Raw genomic sequence first — 26,278 nt, 5'->3', positions numbered from 1 at the left:
CGTGAGGCCCGGAACCGCCCTCCTTTTGAGACTTGGGGTGGTAGGTAGTGAGGATCTTGGCTGGGAAGGGAGGGGATAGTAGGGCCAGGTGAGCTCCTGTCTTTATTGGGAGCTCACTTTTGGTGAGTGTGGGAAGAAATTTTCTTTCGTACCCGCATTGCAGAACCAGTTTTTAATCTTCTCTGGATCTCAGGCTCCCAGGAGGGTTGTTGTTGCCAGGCTGTCCATCACGGTTCGGTTGTTGCGGGAGCAGAGGCTCCCAGGACTCATTGAAATTCTTTTCCTTCCCTGGCCGTTCCCTCCTGGCAGCTCTGGTCGGTTTTCAGTTGATCCTCAGCTCCTCCCTCTAGGGGGGGAATGCTTTCCTCTCTCTGCCAGCTCTCTCTCTTCTCACCACCCCGCCAAAGTCCCTCAGCTCTGGGTGATCATTGTCGAGAAGAAACATTTCAGGCCCTTCCAGCGGCCTCCTAGGGAGCTTTGCTAATTTGGCTGGCTATGTGTGGTGAATGTGCAATTCCATCTCTGTCCTTTTGTGGTTAGGGAATGCAAACCCATTTATTTCAGTCCTACCAGCAGAATAAGCTGCTACCAAAGTAAAAGGTAAATTATATAACACCTCTCTGAACTAAAGAGAAATGCTTCTGGGATTAACCCCAACAAAAAATTATAAACGTCAGCAACATATTCTTGCTATTACAACATTCTTTCTTGGTGCACTGTGCACTGACATGCCGGGTGACTTTGGGCAAGTTGCTTATCCACGCTGGGTGTTGGTTTTCTCCTTAGTAAAATTAGAAGATCGGATTAAATCAGTGGTTCTCAGCCCTGGCTAAACATTAGAATCATCTGGGGAAGTTTTAAAAAATATGCCTTGGTCAGAGACCAATTAACTAGATCTCTGAGGGTGGAGGCCTGGTATAATTATTTTTTAAAAAGTTGTTCAGGTGATCTTTTTTTTTTTTTTAAATGAATGAATGAATTTTTTTGGCTGTGTTGGGTCTTCGTTGCTGCTCGCGGGCTTTCTCTAGTTGCTGTGAGCGGGGGCTACTCTTCGCTCTGGTGTGCAGGCTTCTCATTGTGTTGGCTTCTCTTGTTGTGGAGCACAGGCTCTAGGCGCGTGGGCTTCAGTAGTTGTGGCACGTGGGCTTCAGTAGTTGTGGCTCACGGGCTCTAGAGCACAGGCTCAGTAGTTGTGGCGCACGGGCCTAGTTGCTCCATGGCATGTGGGATCTTCCTGGACCAGGGCTCGAATCCGTGTCCCCTGCATTGGCAGGTGGATTCTTAACCACTGCGCCACCAGGGAAGCCCTATTCAGGTGATTCTAATGTGCGTCCAAGGTTGAGAATCACTGCACTAAACCATATCTAAGGCTATTTCCAACTTTGGCATTCTCTCACTTTGTGATTCAGTTACATAGTTGGAAATTGATTTTATTATATCTACTTGCAGGGGGAGGAGAAATGGATGCTGATTGATTGATTGATTGACTTATGGCTGCGTTGGGTCTGAGTTGCTGTGCGCGGGCTTTCTCTAGTTGCGGTGAGCGGGGGCTACTTTTCGTTGCGATATGTGGGCTTCTCATTGCGGTGGCTTCTCTTGTTGAGGAGCACGGGATCTAGGTGTGCGGGCTTTAGTAGTTGTGGTTCGTGGGCTAAGAGCGCAGGCTCAATAGTTGTGGCGCACGGGCCTAGTTGCTCCGTGGCATGTGGGATCTTCCTGGACCAGGGCTCGAACCCGTGTCCCCTGCATTGGCAGGCTTCTTAACCACTGCTCCACCAGGGAAGTCCCGCTGATTGATTTAGAATAGAACATTCTTGAATTTTCTGAGTCAGAGTTGAAGATTACTATTAGTTCATTCAACTCTTTGCAGAGTAGCATCTTAAATCCCAGGAGGTGTACAAGTTTCAAAGGATTAGTGAGTGAAATGGTTAAGTGGCAGCATAAAGCAGAACATTAAGTGCCAAAATAAAAACTCTGAATAAAAAGCGTTGGATACTGTGTTTATGTGTTTTTGCTTATATGTGTACTTCTTTAACAACATATCCTGAGTGCTTACCATGTGTGAATCACTTTATGTGTATTGTTTCATTTAATTCCTAGAACAATCATGTGAAGTATAATAACTGTCATCCCCAGTTTGCAGAGGAAGAATCTGCGGTACAGAGCAGTGCAGTAATAGAGCTCATAAGTGGTCTAGCTAGGATACAGATCTGGGCTATCTGATGCCGGAGCTTGAGTGTAACCACTGTACTATACTGTAGAAACCATGGGAGAGAACCCAGGAGGGGGAGGCCCAGAAGCACTTTTGGGGACGGCTCCATGTCTCTTGTCATTATACCTCTCTATGTTTGTGGGGCATCAGTTGGAGGGAATCCTGGTAGTGGGGGGAGTGTTTGGGAAGAGGCTTCGCTCCAGAGAGGAGCTGATCAATAGAAGTGGGAAGAGTGAGAGCATTGCAGGGCAGCCTGGCCCAGTCCTCCCCCACTCTGGCTTTCGCTTCCAACCGCAGTGAGCAAGCAAAATAGAGGCAGACTGGAAGATGCCTGGTGCCTCACTCGCAAAGCTGGGAGAGAAAGGCAGGGGTTGGCAGGGGTGCCGGAGAATGGTGACAAGCGGATCGTGAAACAGAGGGCAGGGGCTAACGAGGGAGGGTTGGTGTTGGGGGTTTCAGTGGTGAGTCTGTGTTGTTAAGATTAGGATGACTCACGGAGAGTGCCAGGCTCATCCTGTATTACCCTCACCCCATTGGTACAACTGCCTGGCATTTCACAACGGTACAGAGGCTGCCAAGGCTCTGCGGACATCAGCCCCGCCCTCCTCTCCCACACACTGGCTGTTCCTTTGCCCTAGAGCTGGGCAGAGGACATGGGTGCCTGTATCTGGGGACTCCAGCTGATCTCTCCAGGGTCATCCTCCACCTACTCTTTTTCTGGGCCCTTGTTGCTCACTGTCTAACCTCAGTGTCTACTGTGGTTGAAACTCAGCTCCACCTGCCTTTGGTAGAGGTGGACACTGGCTGCATGAATATCCGGAGAATGACTTGAAATTTGAAATCTCTTTCTGCCCGCCTCTGCTTACAATTTCTCACTCAGATTATTTTTCTCTTAGAATAAATGAATGCAACTCCATACTCTTTTTGTCCACTCATTTCCCTGTTCTTTTGAGGTCTCTTTCAGATAGCTTTAATTAGCAAGCTCCAAGCTGACTGGCCGGGCCAAGCCTTAGGGCCGGATGCTGCTGAGTCGTTAGGAGTTGGGTGAGGACTGAGGGAGGACATGGTGTGAGTGGAGAAGGCTTCTCATACTGGGAAATCTGGCTGGGCTTCAAGAGGGGGCCGTTGGTGGTGTGGCCAAGTTCCAAATGTTGGCCTGAAGCCAGTGCTCAAAGAAAAGGGGCCCTCAAGACAGTCTAAATGGCTCACTGTGGGAAGTGACCTCCCAGTCCTTCTCCCCAAGACGCAAGGGGTTTCCCTGGGATCCTCGAAGACCAGAGCGGTCAAGTCATTTCCCCACTGACTGTCCTCAATCATGTTTATATTCTTTCTCTCCCAGCCACTCCCATAGTTCGAACTTTGGTTCCAGCCGGAATTCAGAGGCTAGCAGAAGGATTCCAGTGCTGGAGAAGTGGGTGGGGTGAGAAAGTCCTCATGTATGTTGGGGAGGAAGAGGCTGACCCTGGGACATATGCTCCAAGGCTCTGCTGCCAGATGAGGTACAGGGAGAAGTTAACCCTGCAGTGTGTGTCCTGGAAGTGTCTGCTCCTAAGCTAGAGATGGCAGCTGGGAAATGTGTGATCTGGAGGAGGTGAAAAACAGGGATCCCTGTCAGAGGGGAAGAGGGCTGTTAGAGGGGGGGAGGGGCTGCCAGACAAGGGCCAAAGTCTTTGCTGGGTCTGGAATCCATCAATTTTTAAAAGGTTTTGAAATTATTTTGAAATAGTTGTAGACTCAGAGGAAGCTGCAAAAAAATAGTGCGTGAAATCCTGTGTACCCTTCACCCAGCTTCCCCCAGAGGCGACATCTTATATAACTGTAGCACAATATCAAAACCAGGACGCTGACATAGGTACAATGCTGTTAACTAGCCTACAAGCCTCATTCAAGTTTCCCCAGTTTTTTTTTTTTAACATGCATTCATTTGTGTGTGTGCGTAGTTCTATGCAATCTTATCCCACGGATAGATTCGATAACCACCACCAAAATCAAGATACAGAACTCTTCATCCCCAGGAAGGAACTCCCTATGCTATCCTTTTATATTCACACCTCCACCTCCCCATCCCTGTCCCCCGGCAATCACCAATCTGTTCTTCATCTCCACAGTTTTGTTATATTAGTGGAAACACATAGTATCAGCATTGGTGTTTTGGTATTGTTTTTTTTTGCCGTGCTGCAGGGCTTGTGGGATCTTAGCTTCCCGACCAGGGATCAAACCCGGGCCCACCGCAGTAAAAGCGCGGGGTTCTAACCACTGGACCACCAGGGAATTCCCAGCATTGGTTTTAGTTTAATGAATTCCCGAACTTTGAACTCAAATACAAAAGTTCTCTGGCAGGTTGTTTATTCGACTATTAAGCTTGTTCCATTCTCTGGATTCCTCTGGCTTCTTCATTCCCCCTTAACCTGAAATACTGCTCCCCACTCCAACAATCTGGATTCATTTCTCCTTTAGGGAAAATCTACACATCTACATTTACTAGGCTGGTCTGGGACTCTCTCATGTTCCCCGCCCTCCCTTTCCCGGCTATTTATAGCCAGGCTAATTTTGGGTGGCCTGTCTCTCTCTCTTCTTTCCTGCTCCTTCCTCCTGTGGTGGGTGAGGTGACTTCTCAAATATTTGGGCAGAGGAGGTCAGAAGCAGATTCTTGGCGTCTGATTTCAGCCTCGGATTTAGCAGGAGCCAGTGGAGTAGAGATCGAGGGAGGCAAGGATTGCAGGTGCAGAGAGAGAGGCAGCTGGGGCTCTGAAGGCATTTTGACCCCGGTCGGGTGTTTGGGCTGAGAGTCAGGAGTCCGGGCTCTATCCTGACTTTACTCCTCTGCATTCTCCTATCAGCTCTTCTCCATTGTCTGGGCTCTGAGATAGAAAAGGAATGGAGAGGGCATATCTGGGGGATAATAAAAGTAGGATCTCGGGGCCAGCCTGCTGAATTACCTGGACAGCACCTGTTTAGACGTGTGCTGGTCCCCTGGAGGGGATGGCCACAAGTGTAGTGTCGCAAAAATGGAGGCCCAAACTTTCTTTTTTTTTTTTTTTTTAATTTCTCATTATTATTTTTTGGCTGCATTGGATCTTTATTGCTGCACATGGGCTTTTCTCTAGTTGTGGCGAGCAGGGGCTACTCCTTGCTGCAGTGTGCAGGCTTCTCATTGTGGTGGCTTCTCTTGTTGTGGAGCACAGGCTCTAGGCAACCGGGCTTCAGTAGTTGTGGCTCGCGGGCTCAGTACTTGCGGCTAATGGGTTCTAGAACACAGGCTCAGGAGTTGCGGTGCGCGGGCTCAGTTGCTCTGCGGCATGTGGGATCTTCCTGGACCAGGGCTCGAACCCGTGTCCCCTGCATTGGCAGGCGGATTCTTAACCACTGCGCCACGAGGGAAGTCCTAAACTTTCAAATGTATCGTAACTTACACAGGGCAAGGATTGTCCCACTGGGCAGCAGAGTGAGAGCCTATTTAAAAAATTTTTTTTTTTTTAAATTTTAAGTATAATCCTGGAAGAAGAAGTAAGAGAGACAAAGGGAACATGGGAAGAGGAATTAAGGAGAACACATATTGGAGCTTTGAAGACAGGGAGGGAGAACAGAGAGTCTTAAGGATATGATAGTGTTTGGGGGGCAAAGGAAACATTAGAGACATTGAGAAATAGTCTAGAAAGATTCCAAGTGACAGAGACAAGAAGGGGGATAAGGACAGAGCTGGGGATGAGACAAAACCAGAGGGTGAGAGAGAGAAGGGAGAAAAATGGACAGATGGATATACCCAAGACCAACACCCAGTAAGAAAGAGAACTAGGAACGGGATGTGGCAGCAAGTGAGGTTCCAGTTGTGTCAAATTATTTCCTATCTCTCTTCTTGGCCCCATTTCTGGATTAGAGTTATAAATAGCACAGTTGGAAAATGTCCTCCCCCCCTTTGCCTTTGTCTCAGCCTGGGGAGAAGGGAGAGGCAGAGGGACAAGTCCCTGTGGACATCCCTGGGAAGCCCCACCCCGATCCTGCCTGGGCCAGCGCAGGACCCTGTCCCCTCCAATCCCTTCCCCTTTGGAGGGTAGGAAATGTACGGTTCTGGGAAGGATCTGGAAGCCGGAGACATCTTTCCCATCTCTCTGCCTCTTGGGGCCAATCTCTCACATTTTTGGCCTTCTTTGACAGTCCATGCTTTCCCCCCAGCTTAATTTCCTCTTCCTATATCACCCTCAGTCTTTTCCTTGTTTTCTCCCTTCATTCCATCCTTGTTGATCAAACTCTTACCCTTCTTTCACCATCTCTTTTCTCTTTCAGTTTTCTTTCTACCTGCCTCCTTTGTTCCCCTCCCCAGGCCTGCTGAGTTTTTCTTTCTTCTCGCCAGTCTTTTCCTCTGCTTCTCTGACCGCTGACGATGTATGTGTCTAGCAGAGTCGTTGCCACTGCCGGACTCTGAGAGGTGGGGTGGGATGGGATCGGGTGGGAAATGGTTTGATTTAAACAGCAGGAGAGGTGCTCTGTGTGTCCACGGGGAGAAGGTAGCATTAAGGGACCACACCGGACTCATCTGCATCTTTCTCTCTGCATTTCTTTCTTCCCAGACTGCCCTTTAGCCTCATCCACTTCCCATCTCTTACCCGTCCCGCCCTCTGCCGCTCCTCTTTTTCGGCGCCTTTCTATCCGTATTTCTCACTCCCTCCCCATTCCCAGACGCCGCCTCCACCGCTCGCGGGGTAGGGCAGGAGTGGGGGGAAAGGGAGAGCGCTGGCGGGGGCGGCGCCCGAGGTGGGGTGGGACTGGGAGGGTTCCCACCCGGAGCCACCCTCCTGGGCATCCCTCTGCGACTCCGGCGGCCTCCACCTGCAGCGGGGCCGAGGGGCGGGGCGAGGGCGGGGCCGGGGCGCCACCCGTGGGAGCGGAGGCGGGAGCCGGAGTGGACCAGGGGTTGCGGCCGCTGCAGTTGTCCTGGCTGGTGCTGGGGCGGCGGAGCGGCGGGAGAGGGGTGGCGAGGCGGAAGATTGGGAGACCCCCTGAAGGACCAGCGAGACTCGGAGACCAGAGACCCGCCCCGGGAGACCTGGGACTCGGGGGGCGAGCGGATTTCCTTGCGCTCTTCCGGAGCGCGCGCGGGGGTCGCCCCATGGCAGGGACTCCGGGCCGCGATCCATGGGGGGCCCCTGGGATTTGTTACCTTCTTGGCTCCCTGCTTGCCGGACTGCTCTTCCCAGGGGCTGTCGCCTTCAATCTGGACGTGATGGGCGCCCTGCGCAAGGAGGGCGAGCCAGGGAGCCTCTTCGGCTTCTCTGTGGCTCTGCATCGCCAGTTGCAGCCCGGACCCCAAAGCTGGTGAGTCACCACACCCGCGCAGAATCCCCGTGCCCCAGCCACAGGTGCCCCCCCGGCCCGCCCCATCTCTCAATCTTCCAACCCCATCAAGACTAAGGCTGCCTACAGATAACCCACACCCCAGCCTGGAGCCTTGCCTGTCTTGGGTCTGAGACCCAGGATCTTGCTTTGGGGATAAGTTGGAGAACAAGGTTCTTGTCTTGGCTGGGAGCGATCTCCTTTCAACTTTCACCCCAGCTTGCATTCTTGTTCCAGTCCCAGTGCTTGTGGCTCCCCTCCTTCTGGGAGCTGAACTCCCTCAGGAAGGGAGACTGAGCATTTGGCCTCTGCTTAGGTCAGGAGGAGAGGGAAAGGACAGAGAGGCTGAAGGTGCCATGGAAGGGATGGAGGGTAGACTCCAGAAATAACTTTCTGCCCGGGCATTGCCATGGGATGGAAAGAGAGCATCGGGACGCTGGGCTGCCGCTTCTGTGGCTCAGGACCACAGGAAGGCTGGGAGAGGACCTGGGAGGGTCTGGCAGTCTGCACTAGGTGGCTTGGTGATAGAGGGTGGCAGAAAACAGAGCCTCCAAAGTTGTAGCAGCAGCAGCAGTGAGAGAGATCCAGGAAGGATGCTGGCCAGGCTGTTCCCTTTCCTCCTCCTCAGGAAATTTCCAGCTCCAGGAATCTCAGCAGTGGGGAGAGGCAGGGAGAGTGAGGGGCAGAGGACAATTCTGGTTATTTTCTAATCAGTTCGGGACCCGTAGGAGAAAGACACACTTATGGGGCCTGTGACTGTCATGCTTCCTGTACTATTGGCCCCAGCTCCTTATACGATTTTAAAAAGAGAGGCAGGAAGGGGAAGAAAGTGGCCCACCCCTTCCTGCCAGGGGACTTTTCTCTCCTAGGCCAGTGCCTAAGCCACACTAAGTGTCCATTACTGAGATCAGTGCTGTCCACTGGGACTGTCTTCTCCCCACTGCTATTGGCCTGGGGGCAGAGAGTAGGGACAAGAGCTCATTTCTCTTCCCTGCTCAGGCAGGAGGGGCTAGCTCTGATTCTTCTTCTTCCATTATCCCTGTCATCAGGGAGCGGGGTCAAGCGGTCCCCCAAACTTTGGGAGCAATGGAAAGCTACTGACTTCATCTCTTCTTCAGCCTTCTGTCTACTTCCTCCCTCATCTCTGTCTCCCTCCCTCCCCCCTCCCGCCATGTGCTAGAGTTCTAGGACTGGAGGCCTTTTTAGGACATGCTGAGCTCTCTGAGCTATTTCCAGGCAAATTCTAGGTTATTTTTAATAGCTTGGTCTCTTGTCATTTCCCCCTCGTCTCTGATGGTGGCCCCTAAGCCAAATTGGGGGCCTTCCCAGAGGGGCCTGACCCCCTCACCCTGCTCTTGTTCCAGCAGGGGGTGCTCTGCTGTCTCGTGGCCTGTGAGAGGCCAGATACCTGGCTAAGTCCCTGGCTTTGGGGTTGCAGGTCACCTTCCCCAGCACTCGCTGATCGAAAGACCTCACCAATTTTGATGTCTTTCAATCTGGCCCCAGATGAGACTTTGAAGTGTAACCTTCTTTGCTCTGTGGTTTCAGCCTCTTTTATTTCCATCAGCTGTAATACCATCAACTATACTACCATATAGAGTTGTTGTGAGCATTGAAAGAGTTGTTAACACATGTAAAATGCTGAGAATAGTGCAAGGCCCACAGTGGGTGCTATGAAAGTGTTGGTACCTTTTTTCTTGTATGGTGATCCACAGAGCTGGAGCGTAGCTTTAGTGCCTTACAGGGAGCCTGGATCCAAAGGCTTGGCTGGAGCACCCCCCGGGCTGAGCCAACCTTCCAGGCCAAGCACCCTCCCCACAGGGCCACCCAGATTGAGAGAGTCAGAGTGGGCCGGACTTGGATTGGAGCCTGGAGTGAATGGGGAATTGAGAAGTGCAGAGGTACTGGGCTACTCCTTCACCTCCACTTAGCCAGGCTCCCAGGGAGTCCTTTGCTCCTAGCTGCCTTTCTCTCTGCAGTGGCTGCATCTGTGGATACTGTTCTGTCCAGAGGTCTGGGGTGGCTGGGGATCATGGGATGAAGCCAGGAGGGAGTGTGTGGCTGGGGCAGAGGTGGAGGGACTGGAGAGGCTGTGTGTGGGAACTCTTGTTCCAGGTGGGATGGTCTGGTCTGTTCTCCACCAAGTGTGGGGCTGGGCATAGCTATGCACTCAGCTTCTTTCCTCCATATGGACCCCTCCCCTCCTTTCTACTCCCTGCTCATGACCTCCAGGGGAGATGTGAGCATTAAACACGACTGTTAGCTTCTCCTGGTGCTTAGTTATGCGCTGACCAGCTGAGACACTGTGTGTCTCTGTGAGTCTGCATAATGTGTGGGTCCAGCAAACACATATGGACACCTCCTAGGGGGCAAATGCAAAGATGAATGAGGCAGCCCCAGTCCTCCAAGGGCTCCCCATCTCTGTGTTTGGAGGTGGGAGCACCATGGACTTGTCTGAAGGTTGGCCATGCCACCTAGTTTCTTTTTCTGCTTGGGTACCCTCCTCTCCTCATCCCTGTCTTCCTTTTCTGAAGGTGGCCAGTCATTGGGTGGAAAAGGCACAGATATTGGAATTAGGCAGATGTGGGTTTGAATTCCAGCATCCAACTAATGTCTCTGAGTGAGTTTCCTCATCTGAAAGAGAAGCAAAGAATCCTCACATAGGATTGTTGTGCAGGTTAAATGAGATAATGCAGGTAACATGCCTAGCCCGGTGCCCGGCACCTAGTAGAGAGTCATAAACGTTAGTTCCTCATATCCCTGGCATCTAGCCTAGGGCCTGACCCATATTAGGTGCTGAATAAATATTACTTCCTTGTCTCACCAGTGCCTGACACAGGGCTTGGCAGATGATAGGTTCTCAATAAATAGTTGTTAACGAATGCCCAGTGTATGCTCTCTTCCCTTCCACTCCCCACCCCCCTCTCTCGTGACATTGGCTCTGACATGGGGTGACAGCTGCTAAGAGACGAGGAGGAGTTGTGGGAAGGGAGACTGGCTCTGTGCCCCATCAGAACTGGCACAGTGCCCCACAGATGCCTGTCTGCAATATTGCCCCACACAGTTTTGGGCCTCGCGCCCCAGCGAGGGCGATGGAGGAAAAGAGTGGGGGAGAGAGGCCTTGAGGTTTGTCTTGCTGACGCTTTTGAGTCTCCCTCTGCGAAAAGAAGATCCTTGTAGCCAGCTGGGTGCCAATCACCTCACCTCTCTCTCTCCTTCACTCCTGGCCTGGGGGTCCTCCCCAGGGGACCCAGGCAGCCTCCATTCCCAGCACAGTCCTCCCCTGGGGAAGAAGCCTTGGCTGTGATCATGGAAAATTGTCCTGCCAAGAAAGTTGTAGCTGGGAAAGCGTCTGAGGGGGAGGTAGGAGAGAAGGCTGGGTGGGGGTGGGGCGGGGGGCAGAATGGGGAAAATCATGGACGGGGGAGCAGAAGGAAGGATGGGGAAGGGGATTCAGGATGTATGGGGAGAACGGGGCTAGGATTGGAGACAGAAAGAGAAACTTGCCCCTACCTCCATGCCAGCCGGCGTGACTGATAGAATCCTGGGCTGGCACGGTTACTGGGCGGTGGGTCTTTGATGGATCCCCGATGAGAGGGTGAGGGAAGTGGACCCATATCTAGTCTCTTGCTTGGCCCCGCAAAGCTGGTCCCTGGACCACCTCATGGTGCTGTTACTTTTGCTCCCAGCATTTTTGGCATTTCTTGGAAGGTTTCGACTGAACTGGGGTTGGGGAGGAGGGCAGAGCTTGGGGATGGGGCCAGGGAGTGGGGGGTAGGAAGGGCTGGTCAGGAACAGGTGCTGGGAACAGGCGGTTCTTTCAAACCAGCAGTGCTGGCCAGGCTGCTTGGGTGGCGTGAGCGTGTGTGTGTGTGTGTGTGTGTGTGTATCTACTATGTATGTGGTTCTTCATCCAGATAGTATGTGCATGCATAATGTGATGATTGCACGGCCAAGTGTGTTAATTTGCCCGTATCAGGACATGGGAAAACTGGGTTTTGGCCCTTTGCCTTAGTCCTTCAGCACTCTGCCTGGTACCGAGGAGTTGGGCCTGGGCAGCTCTGGGGAGGTGGAGCACTCTGGCCACCAACTCCTGCCCTTGCCCCATCATGCAGGCTGCTGGTGGGCGCTCCCCAGGCTCTGGCCCTGCCTGGGCAGCAGGCGAATCGCACTGGAGGCCTCTTCGCTTGCCCACTGAGCCTGGAAGAGACTGACTGCTACAGAGTGGACATCGACCGGGGAGGTGAGGGCCCTGTGGGGGTGGGGTGGGGGGCACAGGAGGAGGGGAGGGGAGGACTTGGCTTCCTCTTTCCTCCCCTAATTCCCAGTGTCCCGCCTCCAGCTGACGTGCAGAAGGAGAGTAAGGAGAACCAGTGGTTGGGAGTCAGTGTTCGGAGCCAGGGACCTGGGGGCAAGATTGTTGTGAGTACCATATCTTTTTTTTTTTTTTTTGACTTTTAATATTTACTATTTTTATTGAAAAAGGTCATGAAAATTAATTTTTAAAAAGAAGGAAAAACAGTTTGACTCTGTAACAGTAATATAATTGCAATGAGTACCACTTCTTGTCACTTATGCAAGGGTGGTGTGTGTATGTGTGTGTGTGTGTATGGTGTGTGCATATGCACAGATGTGCTTACAGAACTCAGGTTGGCAATATGGTATGATGGTCCGCTTCTGAGGACCTCAGAGAGATACAAAAAGGTATAAGACATGGTCCCTGTCCTTATAAATTTAAAAATGCCTAACCGTTCATCCATCCACTGATTTGTCAAACTCACTGAGAACCTTTTAAACATCAGGCATTGTGCTAGTTACTGAGAGAGGACGTGTAAACTCAGGGAAAAGCCTGGTTCTCAGCTAGCCTCCTGCATAGTTCCAGAGATTCTCATTCTCTCTCTCTGTGTCATCACTAACATGCACAAACAATAATATAAGTCCCTATGGGGCAGAATATGGTTAATGCTAAGTGAGTGGTATGGTCCCCAGTCCATACAAGTTCAAGGGAGGAGTGGAGAGCAAAGACTCCTGCAGGTGGGGTGATTTGAGCCAGGATTTCCAGAATAAGCAACACTTGGAGTGTGGAGAAGGGAGGGAGTTCTTTGCAGACGAGGTGGCAGTGCTTAGAAAGGTTCAGAGGCAGTACCAAGCTGGGCATGTTGGGGATAGTCCCATCTGGTGGGATCGAGGAGACGTGAGTTCTGGGTGCTGGCTTAGTTGTGCTGTGGGTGAAGAAGTGGGTGCAGAGAGGATAGGGCAGGGGATTATATTATATACCTGCCTTACACTGGGCTGGGGGGCGGTGCCCCAGTGATGCTGGCAGATGTGTCTGTGTGTGTGTGCGTGCCTGTACGCACTCGCGCGCGTGCACCCGTGTGCAAGTGAACCAGTGTCTGCCAAATGTCTGCACATGGGCAGCGTGGCTCAAGCAGGGTCCTGGCCCTCACAGTGGAATGAGCCCCTCTCCTTTGCTCCCACAGACTTGTGCGCACCGATACGAGGCGCGGCAGCGTGTGGACCAGATCCTGGAGACGAGGGACGTGATTGGTCGCTGCTTTGTGCTAAGCCAGGACCTGGCCATCCGCGATGAGCTGGATGGCGGGGAGTGGAAGTTCTGTGAGGGACGCCCCCAGGGCCACGAACAATTTGGGTTCTGCCAGCAGGGCACGGCCGCCGCCTTCTCCCCCGACAGCCACTACCTCCTCTTTGGGGCCCCGGGAACCTATAACTGGAAGGGTGAGTGACTCCCTGGGGAGGGGAGAAGGGAACCAAAATGTCCAGTACCTCAGAGAGGGGGTTGGGGGCAGCATGTGGCCAAGCACGCCCACATGTTCACTGCCGTGGAGCCCTGGGGCCCTGCCACGCTTCTCACCACAGCCATGCCAGCACGCACACGAACGGGGCCATCGCCTCTCCTCCGCATGGCTGAGAGTTCCGCAGCATGCTGGCATGAGCTCCCACATGCCCAGCCGGGGCCCGCATGCTCCAACACACCAGCCCACACCTCATCACTCCCATTCCCATCTCCGCACGCTGCCACTGGCCGGGCTGACACTCGGTGAGTGTGATGCCAAGTCTGGGGGACCCCAGGCAGCTTGGGCCGGGAGGGGGTGGAGATAGGGCTGGAAAGGAGAGGAGGGGCTTCCCTGGGTGCCTGTCTAACTAGCGCCCGGCCTGCGGGTGCTCCTTGCTCCCTGCCCTGGGCACTAACAGGTCTGTCCTTGCAGGCACGGCCAGGGTGGAGCTCTGTGTGCAGGGCTCAGCGGACCTGGCACATCTGGACGACGGGCCCTACGAGGCGGGGGGTGAGAAGGAGCAGGACCCCCGCCTCATCCCGGTCCCTGCCAACAGCTACTTTGGTAGGGACCCCTCCCTGGCCCGGAGCTGCTCTAACCCTCTGCTCCTCTCTTTTCCTCTCTCTCCATGCTCCCGTCCTTCCGTCTCTGTCTCTGTCCCTCACTCTGTCTCTGTCTCTGATTCTTATCTCTCTGGTCTGTTTGTCTCTCTCGTATTCTTTCTCCACGCCTTCCTCTTTCTGTCTGCCTCTGTCTCCCCACTCTGTGGCCCCTCCTCTGGATGTCCCTTCCCTGGTGTCTCCCCCGCCCCGCCCCCCGCAGGGTTGCTCTTTGTGACCAACATTGATAGCTCAGACCCTGACCAGCTGGTGTATAAAACTTTGGACCCTGCTGACCGGCTCCCAGGACCAGCCGGAGACTTGGCCCTGAATAGCTACTTAGGTTTGTAAGCTCCCCTCCACGTCCTCCTGGGCCCTGGGGGCTTGGTCTGGCCTCCCCACCTCTCCTGCCCTGCCCCCCAACACGTACCCAGAGAAACACCCACTGGGCCCAGATTACAGACAAGAGCTGAGCCCAGTAACCAGGCCCAAGGAGAAGAGGCCCAGGGGTGAAGCCTCGGGGCTGTGAACGGGGGTCTCCATGGAGGACGATCCAGGTGGGCTGAGGCTGTACTGGGAAGGAAGGAGGCTAGACCTCTGGGGGACTTTCTCTGAGGGATGGATGGTGGGCATGTGCGGAGAAAGGTCCAGCTGTGTTGGTAAGTCCCTCTCCTTTCTCATCCGCATCCTTCCGCAGAAGAGGAGGAAACGAGGCCTGGGAGAAGCTTGCGTGAATCAAGCTCTTCCCCATTTCCCCCGTTTCCTCCTCTCCCGTCCATGTGAAGTCTTCCTCTTCCTGCCAGGATGGTGGGAGTAGGGGGCAAAGAAGGTGCATTGGATGGGATGGGGGCCTCCTGGGTGTGCAGAGAGGAGAGCAGTTCCAGGGAATCATATGGGGGTGCCCTGGCCCAGCTCCTGCCGGCGCCTCGGCCCCCAGCCCAGCGGCCTGGCCTTCTCAGCCATTGCCTTTCTCCTTCCTCCCCAGTCCCTGAGGCCGACCTCATCGCACTTCTTGTGCCAGACCTTAGTCTCTGGGTGGGGAGGGCTTCCGGGCCTCTGGAGGGGAGGAGGAGTGGTCCAGCTGTGGTGGTGATACCTCAGAGGGCACCTCTAACTTTTAGGGAGGGGCAGGGTGGGAGGAGCTGTGACCTACCCTGGCTGGGAGTCTGGTGGGGAGAGCTCACTGGTGAGTTGCCCCCATCCAGGTTTCTCCATCGACTCGGGGAAGAGTCTGGTGCGAGCAGAGGAGCTGAGCTTTGTGGCAGGGGCCCCCCGTGCCAACCACAAGGGTGCTGTGGTCATTCTGCGTAAAGACAGCGCCAGTCGCCTGGTGCCTGAAGTTATGCTGTCCGGGGAGCGCCTGACCTCTGGCTTTGGCTACTCGCTGGCGGTGGCTGATCTTAACAATGATGGGTGAGAGTGGGCCGAGGCGGGTGGAGCCTGGGGGAGGCTGGGTCTAGGAGGGGTAAGGGGCCTCTGGCCTTTCCTCCTGACTCCACTGGCTGTCTCCCTCTCTCCATAGCTGGACAGATCTGGTAGTGGGTGCCCCCTACTACTTTGAGCGCCAAGAAGAACTGGGGGGTGCCGTGTATGTGTACATGAACCAGGGGGGTCACTGGGCTGGGGTCTCCCCTCTCCGGCTCTGCGGCTCTCCTGACTCCATGTTCGGGATCAGTCTGGCTGTCCTGGGAGACCTCAACCAAGATGGCTTCCCAGGTATGAATGGGGACAGGGAAGGCTGGGGAAGGGGGGGAGGGAGGGGGGAGGGGCAGGGGTGCGGAAGTGCCTCTGAGGTCAAGGGGAAGGTCTTCTGAGGGCTCAGGGAGAGGAGCAACCTGGGCTCCTGTCTGAGCTTTACCATTTACCAGCTTTGTGACCTTGGGCAGGTCCCCTTTCTGAGCCAGTGATACCTGCGGAGAGTAGCTGAAAGGATTAAAAATGACATGTGTAAGGTGCCCAGGACTTAGTAGCCTCTCAATAAAATAGAAAACACAGGGTATGGAACTGAGTGACTGAGGGAAAGTAGGGGCCTGGACCTCATGCCTCCCACCCGCAGCCCCCAGGTCTGATTGCCTTTCTCCCACTCCTGCAGACCTTGCCGTAGGGGCTCCCTTCGATGGGGATGGGAAAGTCTTTATCTACCACGGGAGCAGCCTGGGGGTTGTCGTCAAACCTTCCCAGGTGAGGGGAGTGGTGGGGATGAGGGAATGGGTGTCTGGGGGACCTGGGGGCAAAGCAGCAGAGGGCGGGGGAGGCAGAGGCTGGGGGGTGATGGGTGGGGAGGCTGATGGTCTGGTCCCGCAGGTGCTGGAGGGCGAGGCTGTGGGCATTAAGAGCTTTGGCTATTCTCTGTCGGGCGGCCTGGATGTGGATGGGAACCGCTACCCGGACCTGCTGGTGGGCTCCCTGGCCGACACTGCCGTGCTCTTCAGGTGAGCCCTCCCTCTCTGCTGGCCTCCCCCTCCCCAAGGCCGGAGCCGCTCTGCAGTGCCAGATCTGTCGCCTCCCCTCTTTCCCAGCCTCATGTTCTCATGTTTCCTGTGCCCTGGACTCCCCCTTCCCCAGGGCCAGGCCCGTCCTCCACGTCTCCCACGAGGTCTCTATTCTTCCAAGAAACATCGACCTAGAACAGCCCAACTGCGCCAGTGGCCACTCGGTCTGGTGAGGCGGGGTCCGAGGGGAGGGTGGAGGGGAGCCTCCAGGGTCCAGTTCTCCCCTGTCTGCCCAGTTTGGGGCTGGGGCAGGAGTGGGCAGGGTTGGGGTGTGGCCCGGGCCTGTCAGCCTTGCCTTTGTCCCCGCAGCATGGACCTCAGGGTCTGTTTCAGCTACATTGCATCGCCCAGCAGCTACAGCCCCGTTGTGGGTGAGTGAGGCCCCTCCACGCCCGCCCCGTTGGGTGTCAGGGTGGGTCACTCTGGGGTGCAGAGAAGGGCCCATTGGAGCTGCTCTGCAGCTCACCGGCCCCTCCTCTCCCACCTGCCACAGCCCTGGATTACACGTTAGATGGGGACACAGACCGGAGGCTCCGGGGCCAGGTGCCCCGTGTGACCTTCCTGAGCCGTGGCCCGGATGACCCCAAGCACCAGGCCTCAGGCACCGTGTGGCTGAAACACCAGCATGACCGAGTCTGTGGAGACACTATGCTTCAGCTTCAGGTGGACGCTGACCCCTTGGCCTCTGAGGGTCATTGTCATCGCATCTTCTCTTTTCCTGGATTCCGCTCATCTTCTTCCCAAACACACTCACACCTCAGTCTAAGATCTCGACTTTTGGGAAGGCTCCCTTTTGGGCCTCTCTTTTACCTGCTGTTTTCTTGCATCTCCTGTCAAGTTCTATACGCCCTGGAGATGGCCATGGCAGGTTCCATCTTCTCGTCTGGTCCCCGAAGCCCTAAATCCTGGCCGTCCTCCCTTCTCCACCCCAGTTGCTCTCCCCCCGCTAGCCCAGTTCTCCACCTCTCTCCTTCGTCTCCCTGAGCCTCCTTCCGGGTTTCAGGACCTGTCCTAGGTCTGGCTGGGGGCTTTGGGCAGGGCTGGGGTCTGGGGGTTGTTCTTGTATCCACGTCTATCTTTTCCCTTCCCCAGGAGAATGTCAAAGACAAGCTTCGGGCCATCGTGGTGACTCTGTCCTATAGTCTCCAGAACCCTCGGCTCCGGCGACAGGCTCCTGGCCAGGGGCTGCCCCCCGTGGCCCCCATCCTCAATGCCCACCAGCCCAGCACCCAGCGGACAGAGGTGAGCATGCGTTCTGGTTTAGCCCAGGAGAAGAAGCTGGGAGGAACAGGGATCATGACTCCCTCGCCAGTGACATTCACAGCTTGCAAAATTCTTTCATGTTACCCCAGTGGTTCCTCATATCTCTAGATGCTGTAACAGGTGGACCGCAGATGTAAAATGGCCCAAATTATCATGTGTTCCTAGTCAGAGGGGACAGGCAGGCATTCAGGGGCCCAGGGTGGTGGGGGTCTGCCATGTTCAAATGTGGCCTCCAAGGTCCTCAGGTCACCTCTATCCCCATCAGTTGGAGGGGGGCGGGGAGTTCCTTGTGTGGTTCTTATGGCCAGTCCGGAAGTGATGCCCTTTACTTCTCTTCACGTTCTAAGTCTGGGACTTAGTTACATGCAAGAAAGGCCGAGGAAATGCGGCCTCGCTGTGGACTAGCCTGCTGGTGTCTACCACGGCATCGTAATACTCCCATCATTTTACTGATGAGGACACAGCTCAGAGTGGTTAGGTGACCAGCTGGGTATCACACAGCTAGGAAGCAGCAGATCTGCGGGTTGAACTCAGGTTGTTTACTCCCGTGATCCTCTACCCCGCCATATGCCTTGGCGATACATTCACCCCCTGGGAATGACCCCCTCTTCAAATCTCTCCCCAGATCCACTTTCTGAAGCAAGGCTGTGGTGAAGACAAGGTGTGTCAGAGCAATCTGCAGCTGGTCCACGCCCGGTTCTGCGCCCGTGTCAGCGACACGGAGTTTCAGCCTCTGCCCATGTGAGGGGGAGCGAGGGAGCAGGTGGGGTGGGAAGGCAAGAGATCAAGGGACGGAAGGAAGTCCCCTTGGAAGGGCCAGCAGGAGCGGGGGCTGAGCCTGCAGGGAGAGGGTGGAAGGTGGAAGGTGGGGAGGACCTGCTGAGAGCTCAGAAGTTTGCAGGATGAGGGCAGTGAGGGGCCCACAGGGGCTCCTCTGGCAGAGAGTGACAATCCTTCACCATATAAAAAAAATTATACAGTTCACATACATCTCACTGTTAAGTCTTCACAACCCCATGAAGCAGGAAATATTACTAGTCCCACTTTAGAGATGGAGAACGGAGGCCTAGAGAGGTTAAATTACTTGCCCAGGGTCAGTAAGTGCTGGAGCTGGGGCCAGAAACAAAGGTCCCCTGACTCCCAGTCTTGACTCTCTTGAGTCTGAGGCTTGGACCGGTGTGTGCGGAGATTTGGGAGAGCCAGGGTGGGAGGAGAGGTTCAGGGAGTGGGGGCAGGCAGCGTGCACTGGCGGGGGGAGGAGGAAGGGAGGGAGAGGCGGGGGCAGGTGTTCAGGTCTTAGAGTGAGTGGGATCTGACCCCCCAGGGATGCGGATGGGACGACAGCCCTGTTTGCACTGAGTGGGCAGCCAGTCATCGGCCTGGAGCTGAAGGTCACCAATCTGCCTTCGGACCCAGCCCAGCCCCAGGCTGATGGGGATGACGCCCATGAAGCCCAGCTCCTGGTCACCCTCCCTGCCTCTCTGCACTATTCAGGAGTCCGGGCCCTGGACCCTGCGGTGAGGACCCGGGGCAGGGCAGGGATGGGGTCTTGGGGGCTCCAGTAACCCAAGCTGATCTCTCCTTCTGTCCCCAATCCAGGAGAAGCCGCTGTGCCTGTCCAATGAGAACGCCTCCCATGTCGAGTGTGAGCTGGGGAACCCCATGAAGAGAGGTGCCCAGGTCGGCATACCTGCCCTTCTCCCTATCCGAGCGGCTCTCTCACCCCTGACCCCTCCTCAAGCCCCTCGCCCTCCCGGACTCTAACCTTGCTCACGCTTTGCCTAGGTCACCTTCTACCTCATCCTTAGCACCTCAGGGATCACCATTGAGACCACAGAGCTGGAGGTGGAGCTGCTGTTGGCCACGTAAGGCTGGCGGGGCAGGGTGGGTGAGGGTGGGGGCAGTGGCTTGAAGTCCACCTGGAAAGGGCTCTGCTGTCCTCACCTGGTCCCTTGGGGCGGGGCCTGTGCCCGCCGCCCACACCTGCCCCTGCCACACGCCAGGATCAGCGAGCAGGAGCTGCAGCCGGTCTCTGCCCGAGCCCGTGTCTTCATCGAGCTACCACTGTCCATCACAGGGTAAGCCCTGTCCAGGTGGGCACCTCCGCCAGAGGGGTGGGCATCGTTAACCCCAAACCCAGGCCTGGGCTCTGCCTCACCTGGCCTGGCCCTCCATCAGGCCCCAGGCCTCCTCAGCCCCTGTTTTGACCCCTCCTCACCAGGGTGGCCATTCCCCAGCAGCTCTTCTTCTCCGGCGTGGTGCGGGGCGAGAGTGCCATGCAATCTGAGCGAGATGTGGGCAGCAAGGTCAAGTATGAGGTTACGGTAAGTGGCCTGGTGAGGTCCCTCCCTTCTTGGCACAGAGGGGAAGCTGAGACATGTTCCAAGGGCTGTGGCTTTTCTCCCATCTGGCGCCTGGTGGTCCGGCGAGTTCGAGGCCTCTCCCAGTTCCTGGGCCTTGGCTGTGTGCAGGTGTTTGTGTTGAGGCCTCAGTTGACCATTTCCTGCTCATACCTGACTGGACATCCCACCTGCTGGTCTGGGGAGGCCATGAGGGCCCAGGGGCCTCCGCTGGGGGATGGGGACATGGGGGGAGGGCTGATGTCTCTCCCCAGAGCCCTGCCCTTGCTTGGCTGGGGCCTCCCCGCATTTCCCGGTGACATCTCCGGGTTTTCCTGGGTTTGGGGTGGGCAGAGAATGGTGCCTGGATCTCGGATCCTGAGTCTTTGTTGAAGCTATGCTTCCCCGCAGCCCTGTCCCCTCCATCTCTGGGGATTTAGAACCTGTCCTTCGCACTCTCTTGTGCCCACAGGTCTCCAACCAAGGCCAGTCACTCAATACCCTGGGCTCGGCCTTCCTCAACATCATGTGGCCCCACGAGATTGCCAACGGGAAGTGGCTGCTGTACCCTATGCGGGTGGAGCTGGAGGGCGGGCAGGGGCCGGGGCAGAGGGGACTCTGTTCCCCCAGGCCCAACATCCTCCACCTGGTGAGGCTTAGGCGGGGTGGGTGGGGCGGCGGAAGCAGGGTGGGGCGTGGTCAGACTTTGGGAAGGATGCCATGGGGCTGGGGGTCTGTGGCTGGTCGGGGGGCCAGGAGGAGGGTGCTGCGGAGGAGGAGCCACCTGTCCTTGCTGCGTTTGGAGGGACCCTCACTGGGCCCCCTCCCCACCTCAGGATGTGGACAGCAGGGACAGGAGGCGGCGGGAGCTGGGGCAGCCGGAGCTGCAGGAGCCTCATGAGCAGCCGGAGCCCAGCACGTCCTGGTGGCCAGTGTCCTCTGCTGAGAAGAAGAAAAACGTCACCCTGGTGAGGGCGGGGCAGACGTGGCCCAGGCAGGATGGGGTGGGGCACGGGGTATGACAGAGGATGGCGGGGAGAGGGGAGGGCAGGGAGCTTCAGGGTGCTGGGTGGCCTGTCAACAACTGTGATGGTCACGGACACCGGGGGCAAGGTGACAGGGCACTTCACATCACACCTGTGCAGCAGCTGCCGCCGCCGCAGCTCCCCCGTGCCCACCAGGTGTTCACTCCAGAGCAGGGCACTTACCATAGCCCGTTGCCCACGCAGTTGATTCTCCCTGCGTTTGTATGAAAGGTCACATTTTATAGGGGGGTGGTTTTAGCCATCTCTGAGATCTGTTTGTTATCCTTTTGAATTCTTTTAGGACAGAAAGTCAGTTTGCATAAGGAAACCTGCTTGATTTTCACAATGTCAAAAAACACTTGAAGGTTTTAAAAGTTCTAATAATTAAATCGATCGTATATTTATGTGATTCATTAAGCCTATCCTTTTCGAGCCCTTTTGCCTCCCCGTTTCCTCCTTGTTTCACACGGTTTTGTTCCTGAGGGGGCTCACTGAGCAGATTAGCGCAGACTCTGTATACTGGTCCCTTTTAGGATGGCGCTGGCAGTGAGAGTGGGAGGGGGGACACAGATCGGGGGGTGCTTGGCCTGGTGGCAGAAGGTGAATCCCAGGTGTGGAAAGGATGGGCAATAGAGGCAAAAAGAGGCAAAGAGACCTTGGCAGGGGGAGGGCAGCAGTTGGGTCAGCTCTGGTAGCATCTGTCTGGGAGGAAGTTCCGCTGCCACAGCCCATCCTTCCTGGGGGCCCTCGGCTTCCCTGTCCCCCTGAGAGCATGGTGGAAAGCAAATGAAGGCACCTCAGGGGTGGTATGAGCTTGTGTAACTGCTGTTTCCCTGTTACATGGATAGTCCTGCTTTCTCCAGGTGACTGATTTCTTCTGAAAGGCCACCCTTTTTGATAAGAACTTTGAAATGGATTCTTTTACTTAAAATGACTTTTAGACAAATTGACCAAGGATTCTTGAATTGCTCGAAAGTGGCCATTCTTCTGTATAGGCAGCGTGATGAATAGAACATTAATTTTTAGGCAAATGGGCCATTAGGTAGGATTGGGCCAAATGGATTTAGGGCAGGCTTGGAAGGAGAAGGGCCTAAGTCCCCTGTCCCCCCAGCAGCTCCTGGGGCATCCTCCTCCTTCAGTGAGTTTGGGTTTCGCAAAGGAGGGCAGCTTTGCCCACCCTGGACCTGGGTTCAAGTATCTGCTCCACCTCTTTCCAGCTTTGCTAGCTGTGTGACCTGAGGCAGGTCACCTGGCCTCTTTGAACTTTAATTTCCTAGTTTGAAAAATGGGGATGATAATAATATGCACCTTGCAGGACAGTTGTGAATTTAAGTGAGATAAGTACCTTGCAGATAGATGCTCAATATATGGGACTGTCATTAGGTAACATAAGCATCTACTGGGGAAGATACTCTGCCTGCCGCTGTCAAGAGACCTCCTCCCTGCTCCCCATGCATTTCAAAGCCAAATAGCCCAGATTTGGGCTAGGCTGCTATTTTGGACCACAGGGTTAGTTTGGGAAGACTTCTTGGAGGAGGGGAGTTTGAAGCCAGGTAAGGAAAATGGGAGAGATATTGAACGAAGAGCCAGGGGAAAATGGGGGCTCATGGAGGGATGGAGGGAAGGCTCTGGGTAGACGGTGTCTGTGTGACCACGTTTGTGAGGGTGCTGGGCCCTGGGCAGCTCAGTGGGCTGGGGCCAAGCAGCTCAGAGCCCTGCCTGTCCTGGTCCCCAGGACTGCACCCGGGGCACGGCCAGCTGTGTGGTGTTCAGCTGCCCTCTCTACAGCTTTGACCGTGCAGCTGTGCTGCATGTCTGGGGCCGCCTCTGGAACAGCACCTTCCTGGAGGTGAGAGTCAGGCTGGGGCGCTGGGCTGGGCATCCTCTTCCCCAACACCTGCCCTGGGGCTCAGTTCTCCTTCTTCCTCCTTCCTGTCCAAATGCAGCACACTCTCAACCCAAGACAGGCAGAAACACCCTCCGTGTTGGGCACCATTCCGTTTACAAACTTCAGGAGCTGGGGGGAGGTGGGGGCGTGGGGGCATTTAGGAGGAGGGTCTCCTTCCTTGCTCCCTTAGGAGTACTCGGCTGTGAAGTCCCTGGAAGTGATTGTCCAAGCCAACATCACCGTGAAGTCCTCCATCAAGAACTTGCTGCTCAGAGATGCCTCCACAGTGGTGAGCTGCCGGGCTGGGGAGGTGGAGCAGGGGAAGCTCTTCTGTCCTGTTGCTCCAGCCCTTGTTCCCTTAACCCCTTGCTCCCCAGATCCCAGTGATGGTATACCTGGACCCCGTGGCTGTGGTGGCAGAAGGAGTCCCCTGGTGGGTCATCCTTCTGGCTGTACTGGCCGGGCTGCTGGTGCTGGCGCTGCTGGTGCTGCTCATGTGGAAGGTGAGCCTTGGGGAGGGTGACGCCAGTGGGCGCAGGGCTCCCTTGTCAGGCAGGTGGCCTTTCATGATGTGGTTCTCTCACCCAGTCTCCCATTTATTCAGCAAATCTGCATTGAGCACTTACCCTGCGTGTACCAGGGTCTCTATCAGGCCCTGGATGTTTCAGAGATAAGTCAGATGTAGATCTTGTTCTCAGGGATTTTATAGTCTAGTTGGGGAGGGGAGTAGTCAAGGACGAGGCAGTGGACTAAGTCAAGAAAGTGCAGTGGGAATTCAGGCGAGGGCAAGCTTGAGAGCTGGTGGCCCTGGAGCTGCGCCTTAGAAGGTGGAGTGGTAGGATCTGGATGTGGGGAGAGGGATGGGTGGGTCTGGGCCTTTCAGAAGGACTATGAGAGGCAAAGTCATGGAGGCAGGGAAGTGGGGTCTGAATTAACTAGAGCATGGCGGGTAAGGCTGGGAAGGAAACTGTGGCCAAGAAAGCCAACCAGTGTGGAGAACTGCCTGCAGGGAACTGTTGCCAGGACTGAACTCGGAACCTCCACATACCAGGCTCTACATGGAACCTTTCTCATACACACAGAGTGTAGCCAGAATCACGTGTGCGTCTGGGGCTCCACATTAAAAGCCCGTTCATGCGCGTGTCAGTACAGAGAATCACATCCATCACCAGCGGTCATCCCCTGAACCACATGCCACATCTGGGCTATGTGGAGCCATGCATGCCCTTGGGGCCCTATGGAGAACTGCCCCCCCTCCCCAGGACCAAGCACACCCTCTGGCAAATGTGAGCCATCAGTGGACCAGGCCTCTGGGCATCCAGACTGTTGGGAACCTTGCCATTCTTAGTGGAGATTGGTGCCTCCGAGAAACTGGCTCCAGAATCTCTGCTTCCTGCTCCCATGGAAGGGGGACAAGGCAGAGGTAGAGGCCCCCATCCCTCCTCAGTCTTCCCATCCTCCACCTCTTCTGCTCCCTTCCTCCCTTCCGTCCCAGTGTGGCTTCTTCCATCGGAACAGCCAGAGCTCATCTTTCCCCACCAACTATCACCGGGCCCGGCTGGCCGTGCAGCCCTCAGCTGCGGAAGCTGGGGGTCCAGGGACCGTGGGGTAATTGTTGTGTGTGAGCATGTGTGTGCGCGCGTGTGCGCGCGTGTGTGGGTATGTATGTGAGCGTAGGTCGAGCTCCCAGCATTCAGGGGACCAGGAATGTGCAGGGTGTAGAAAGGAGATTTCATGAGGGTGGTGTGAGTTCCAGGAACTGAGGGGAGGTGGTTGTCAGGGTGAGGTCATAAGGATGAGTGTGCACAGCCTGGGGCATGCACAAGGGTTGGGTGGGCTCCTGGAGTTGTGAGCATGTGGGGAGTGCAGGGAGGTGCCGTGCATGTCTTTTCTGTGGGCATGAGTGTGCAGAGACATATGTGCAAGGAGGTGCCGTGCAGTCCAGCATGTAGGAGTCCTGCGAAGTCCTGAGTGTGAGTGTGCAAGGGGCACATTTCTGTCTTGGTAGGTAAGGGCCAGCATGTTCATGACTTAGGGAGGGGCCAGGCTACCATATTCACAGAGGAGAGGGCCCGCCCTAAGGGCCACGCTGCTCAGTACACAGGGGTTGTGCGTAGGAGGCTTGAGAGGAATCATTCTGGAGTTTGCAGGGCTCTAGGAAGCCATGTTTTTCCTCTGCTCTTGTTTGTGTTCTAGGGGATGCTACTGGGTCTCTTAAAAATCTTGGGGGTGTGGAAAACTTTGGGGTCAGCAGTCCTGATGTTCTACCTTCAACCCCCTCTTTCAGGCACCAAGGGAGATGTCCTTGGTCCTGCACCTCAGGCCCCTCCTGGTCTTTCTCTTGCTGCCCATGAGAACCTGGGGACCCAGCACTGACGGTGGCACCTGTGAGGGCTGCTTACTGCACGAGCTGCTGCCCAGCCAGCCCCTTTCTGCTGCTGTTGGTTCTTTCTGTCCCAGGGACGGTGGAGGCAAGAGGCTGGGCTGTGCTGGGCATCTGCTCCAGGGACCTCAGCCCCGCAGCCTCCTCGTGTCTGGCCTGCTGTTCTTCCAGATGGGATTCTTCAAGCGAGCGCGGTACCCCGAAGCCACTGTGCCCCAGTACCACGCGGTGAAGATCCCACGGGAAGACCGGCAGCAGTTCAAGGAGGAGAAGACGGGCACCATCCTGAGGAACAACTGGGGCAGCCCCCGGCGGGAGGGCCCCGATGCACACCCCATCCTGGCTGGGGATGGGCACCCGGAGCTGGGCTCCGATGGGCACCCTGTGCCAGGCACTGCCTAGCCTCCTCCTTCCCAGCCTGGCCCATGGGTCCCCTGCACCCCTTCCCCAGAGATGGCTCCTGGGGATGAAGAGGGCAGGCTGGGTTGCTGGTGTCCCATCAGGATTTGGCAGGATCTGTTTCCTCAGGGGCGCAGACCTCTCTCCCCGTGAGGACCACACCCCCCCACCCCCAAACCTCCCCTTAGGATGCTGTGAGATGAGAGGGGGTAAATCAGGGATGGGTCGTGGGGGAGGGTGAGGAGGGCAGTGGTGTCCTGGTGCAAAAGTGGGGAGAAGGGACCCTAATCCCTCCCTCTCCCATTCACCCTGTATAATGAGACCCCAAGGACCTATCTCCCTGAAAGTGCCTTAAGCCCAGAGGGTGGGGAGGAGGTTATGTCGCTGACTCAGGGGCTCTTCCCTCCCTAGCTTCCCCTCGCCTCTGACCTTAGTTTGCCGCATCAATCGGTGGATTCTATTTATTAAAAACTATTTGAGGACAAAACCTCTGGCTTCTTTGCTGAGTCCTGCTCCCTCGTGCCCAGGGTCTCCAGAGAGGACTGGTTCTCT

At 55.7% G+C, this 26,278-nt stretch overlaps 1 protein-coding gene across 5 annotated transcripts; it reads left to right on the top strand.

Annotated features, from left to right (window-relative positions):
• Positions 1 to 7,099: 7,099 nt before the first annotated feature.
• ITGA7 (integrin subunit alpha 7) lies at positions 7,100 to 26,213 on the top strand. 5 transcript variants are annotated; one of them, XM_068559727.1, is made up of 26 exons: positions 7,215 to 7,525; positions 11,659 to 11,786; positions 11,886 to 11,965; positions 13,024 to 13,279; positions 13,771 to 13,902; positions 14,161 to 14,280; positions 15,143 to 15,350; positions 15,460 to 15,653; positions 16,030 to 16,118; positions 16,242 to 16,369; positions 16,503 to 16,598; positions 16,739 to 16,800; positions 16,923 to 17,092; positions 17,522 to 17,671; positions 18,318 to 18,433; positions 19,017 to 19,209; positions 19,292 to 19,372; positions 19,478 to 19,557; positions 19,696 to 19,770; positions 19,914 to 20,016; positions 20,504 to 20,680; positions 20,868 to 20,999; positions 22,792 to 22,905; positions 23,135 to 23,233; positions 23,322 to 23,447; positions 25,499 to 26,213. In XM_068559727.1, the coding sequence occupies exons 1-26, from the start codon at positions 7,320 to 7,322 to the stop codon at positions 25,727 to 25,729; spliced, it is 3,546 nt and encodes a 1,181-aa protein (XP_068415828.1). In that variant the 5' UTR covers positions 7,215 to 7,319; the 3' UTR covers positions 25,730 to 26,213. The 5 variants fall into 5 exon arrangements, with proteins under 5 accessions (XP_068415826.1, XP_068415825.1, XP_068415828.1 ...); XM_068559725.1 differs by lacking the exon at positions 13,771 to 13,902 and having other exon boundaries at positions 7,100 to 7,525; XM_068559724.1 differs by lacking the exon at positions 14,161 to 14,280 and having other exon boundaries at positions 7,100 to 7,525.
• Positions 26,214 to 26,278: the final 65 nt, after the last annotated feature.

This window comes from Eschrichtius robustus, chromosome 13, assembly GCF_028021215.1.
Source record: "Eschrichtius robustus isolate mEscRob2 chromosome 13, mEscRob2.pri, whole genome shotgun sequence".
NCBI classification, from domain to species: domain Eukaryota; kingdom Metazoa; phylum Chordata; class Mammalia; order Artiodactyla; family Eschrichtiidae; genus Eschrichtius; species Eschrichtius robustus.
The sequence above is the reverse complement of the archived record's forward strand: the minus strand, read 5'-3'. Positions and strand labels throughout refer to the sequence as shown.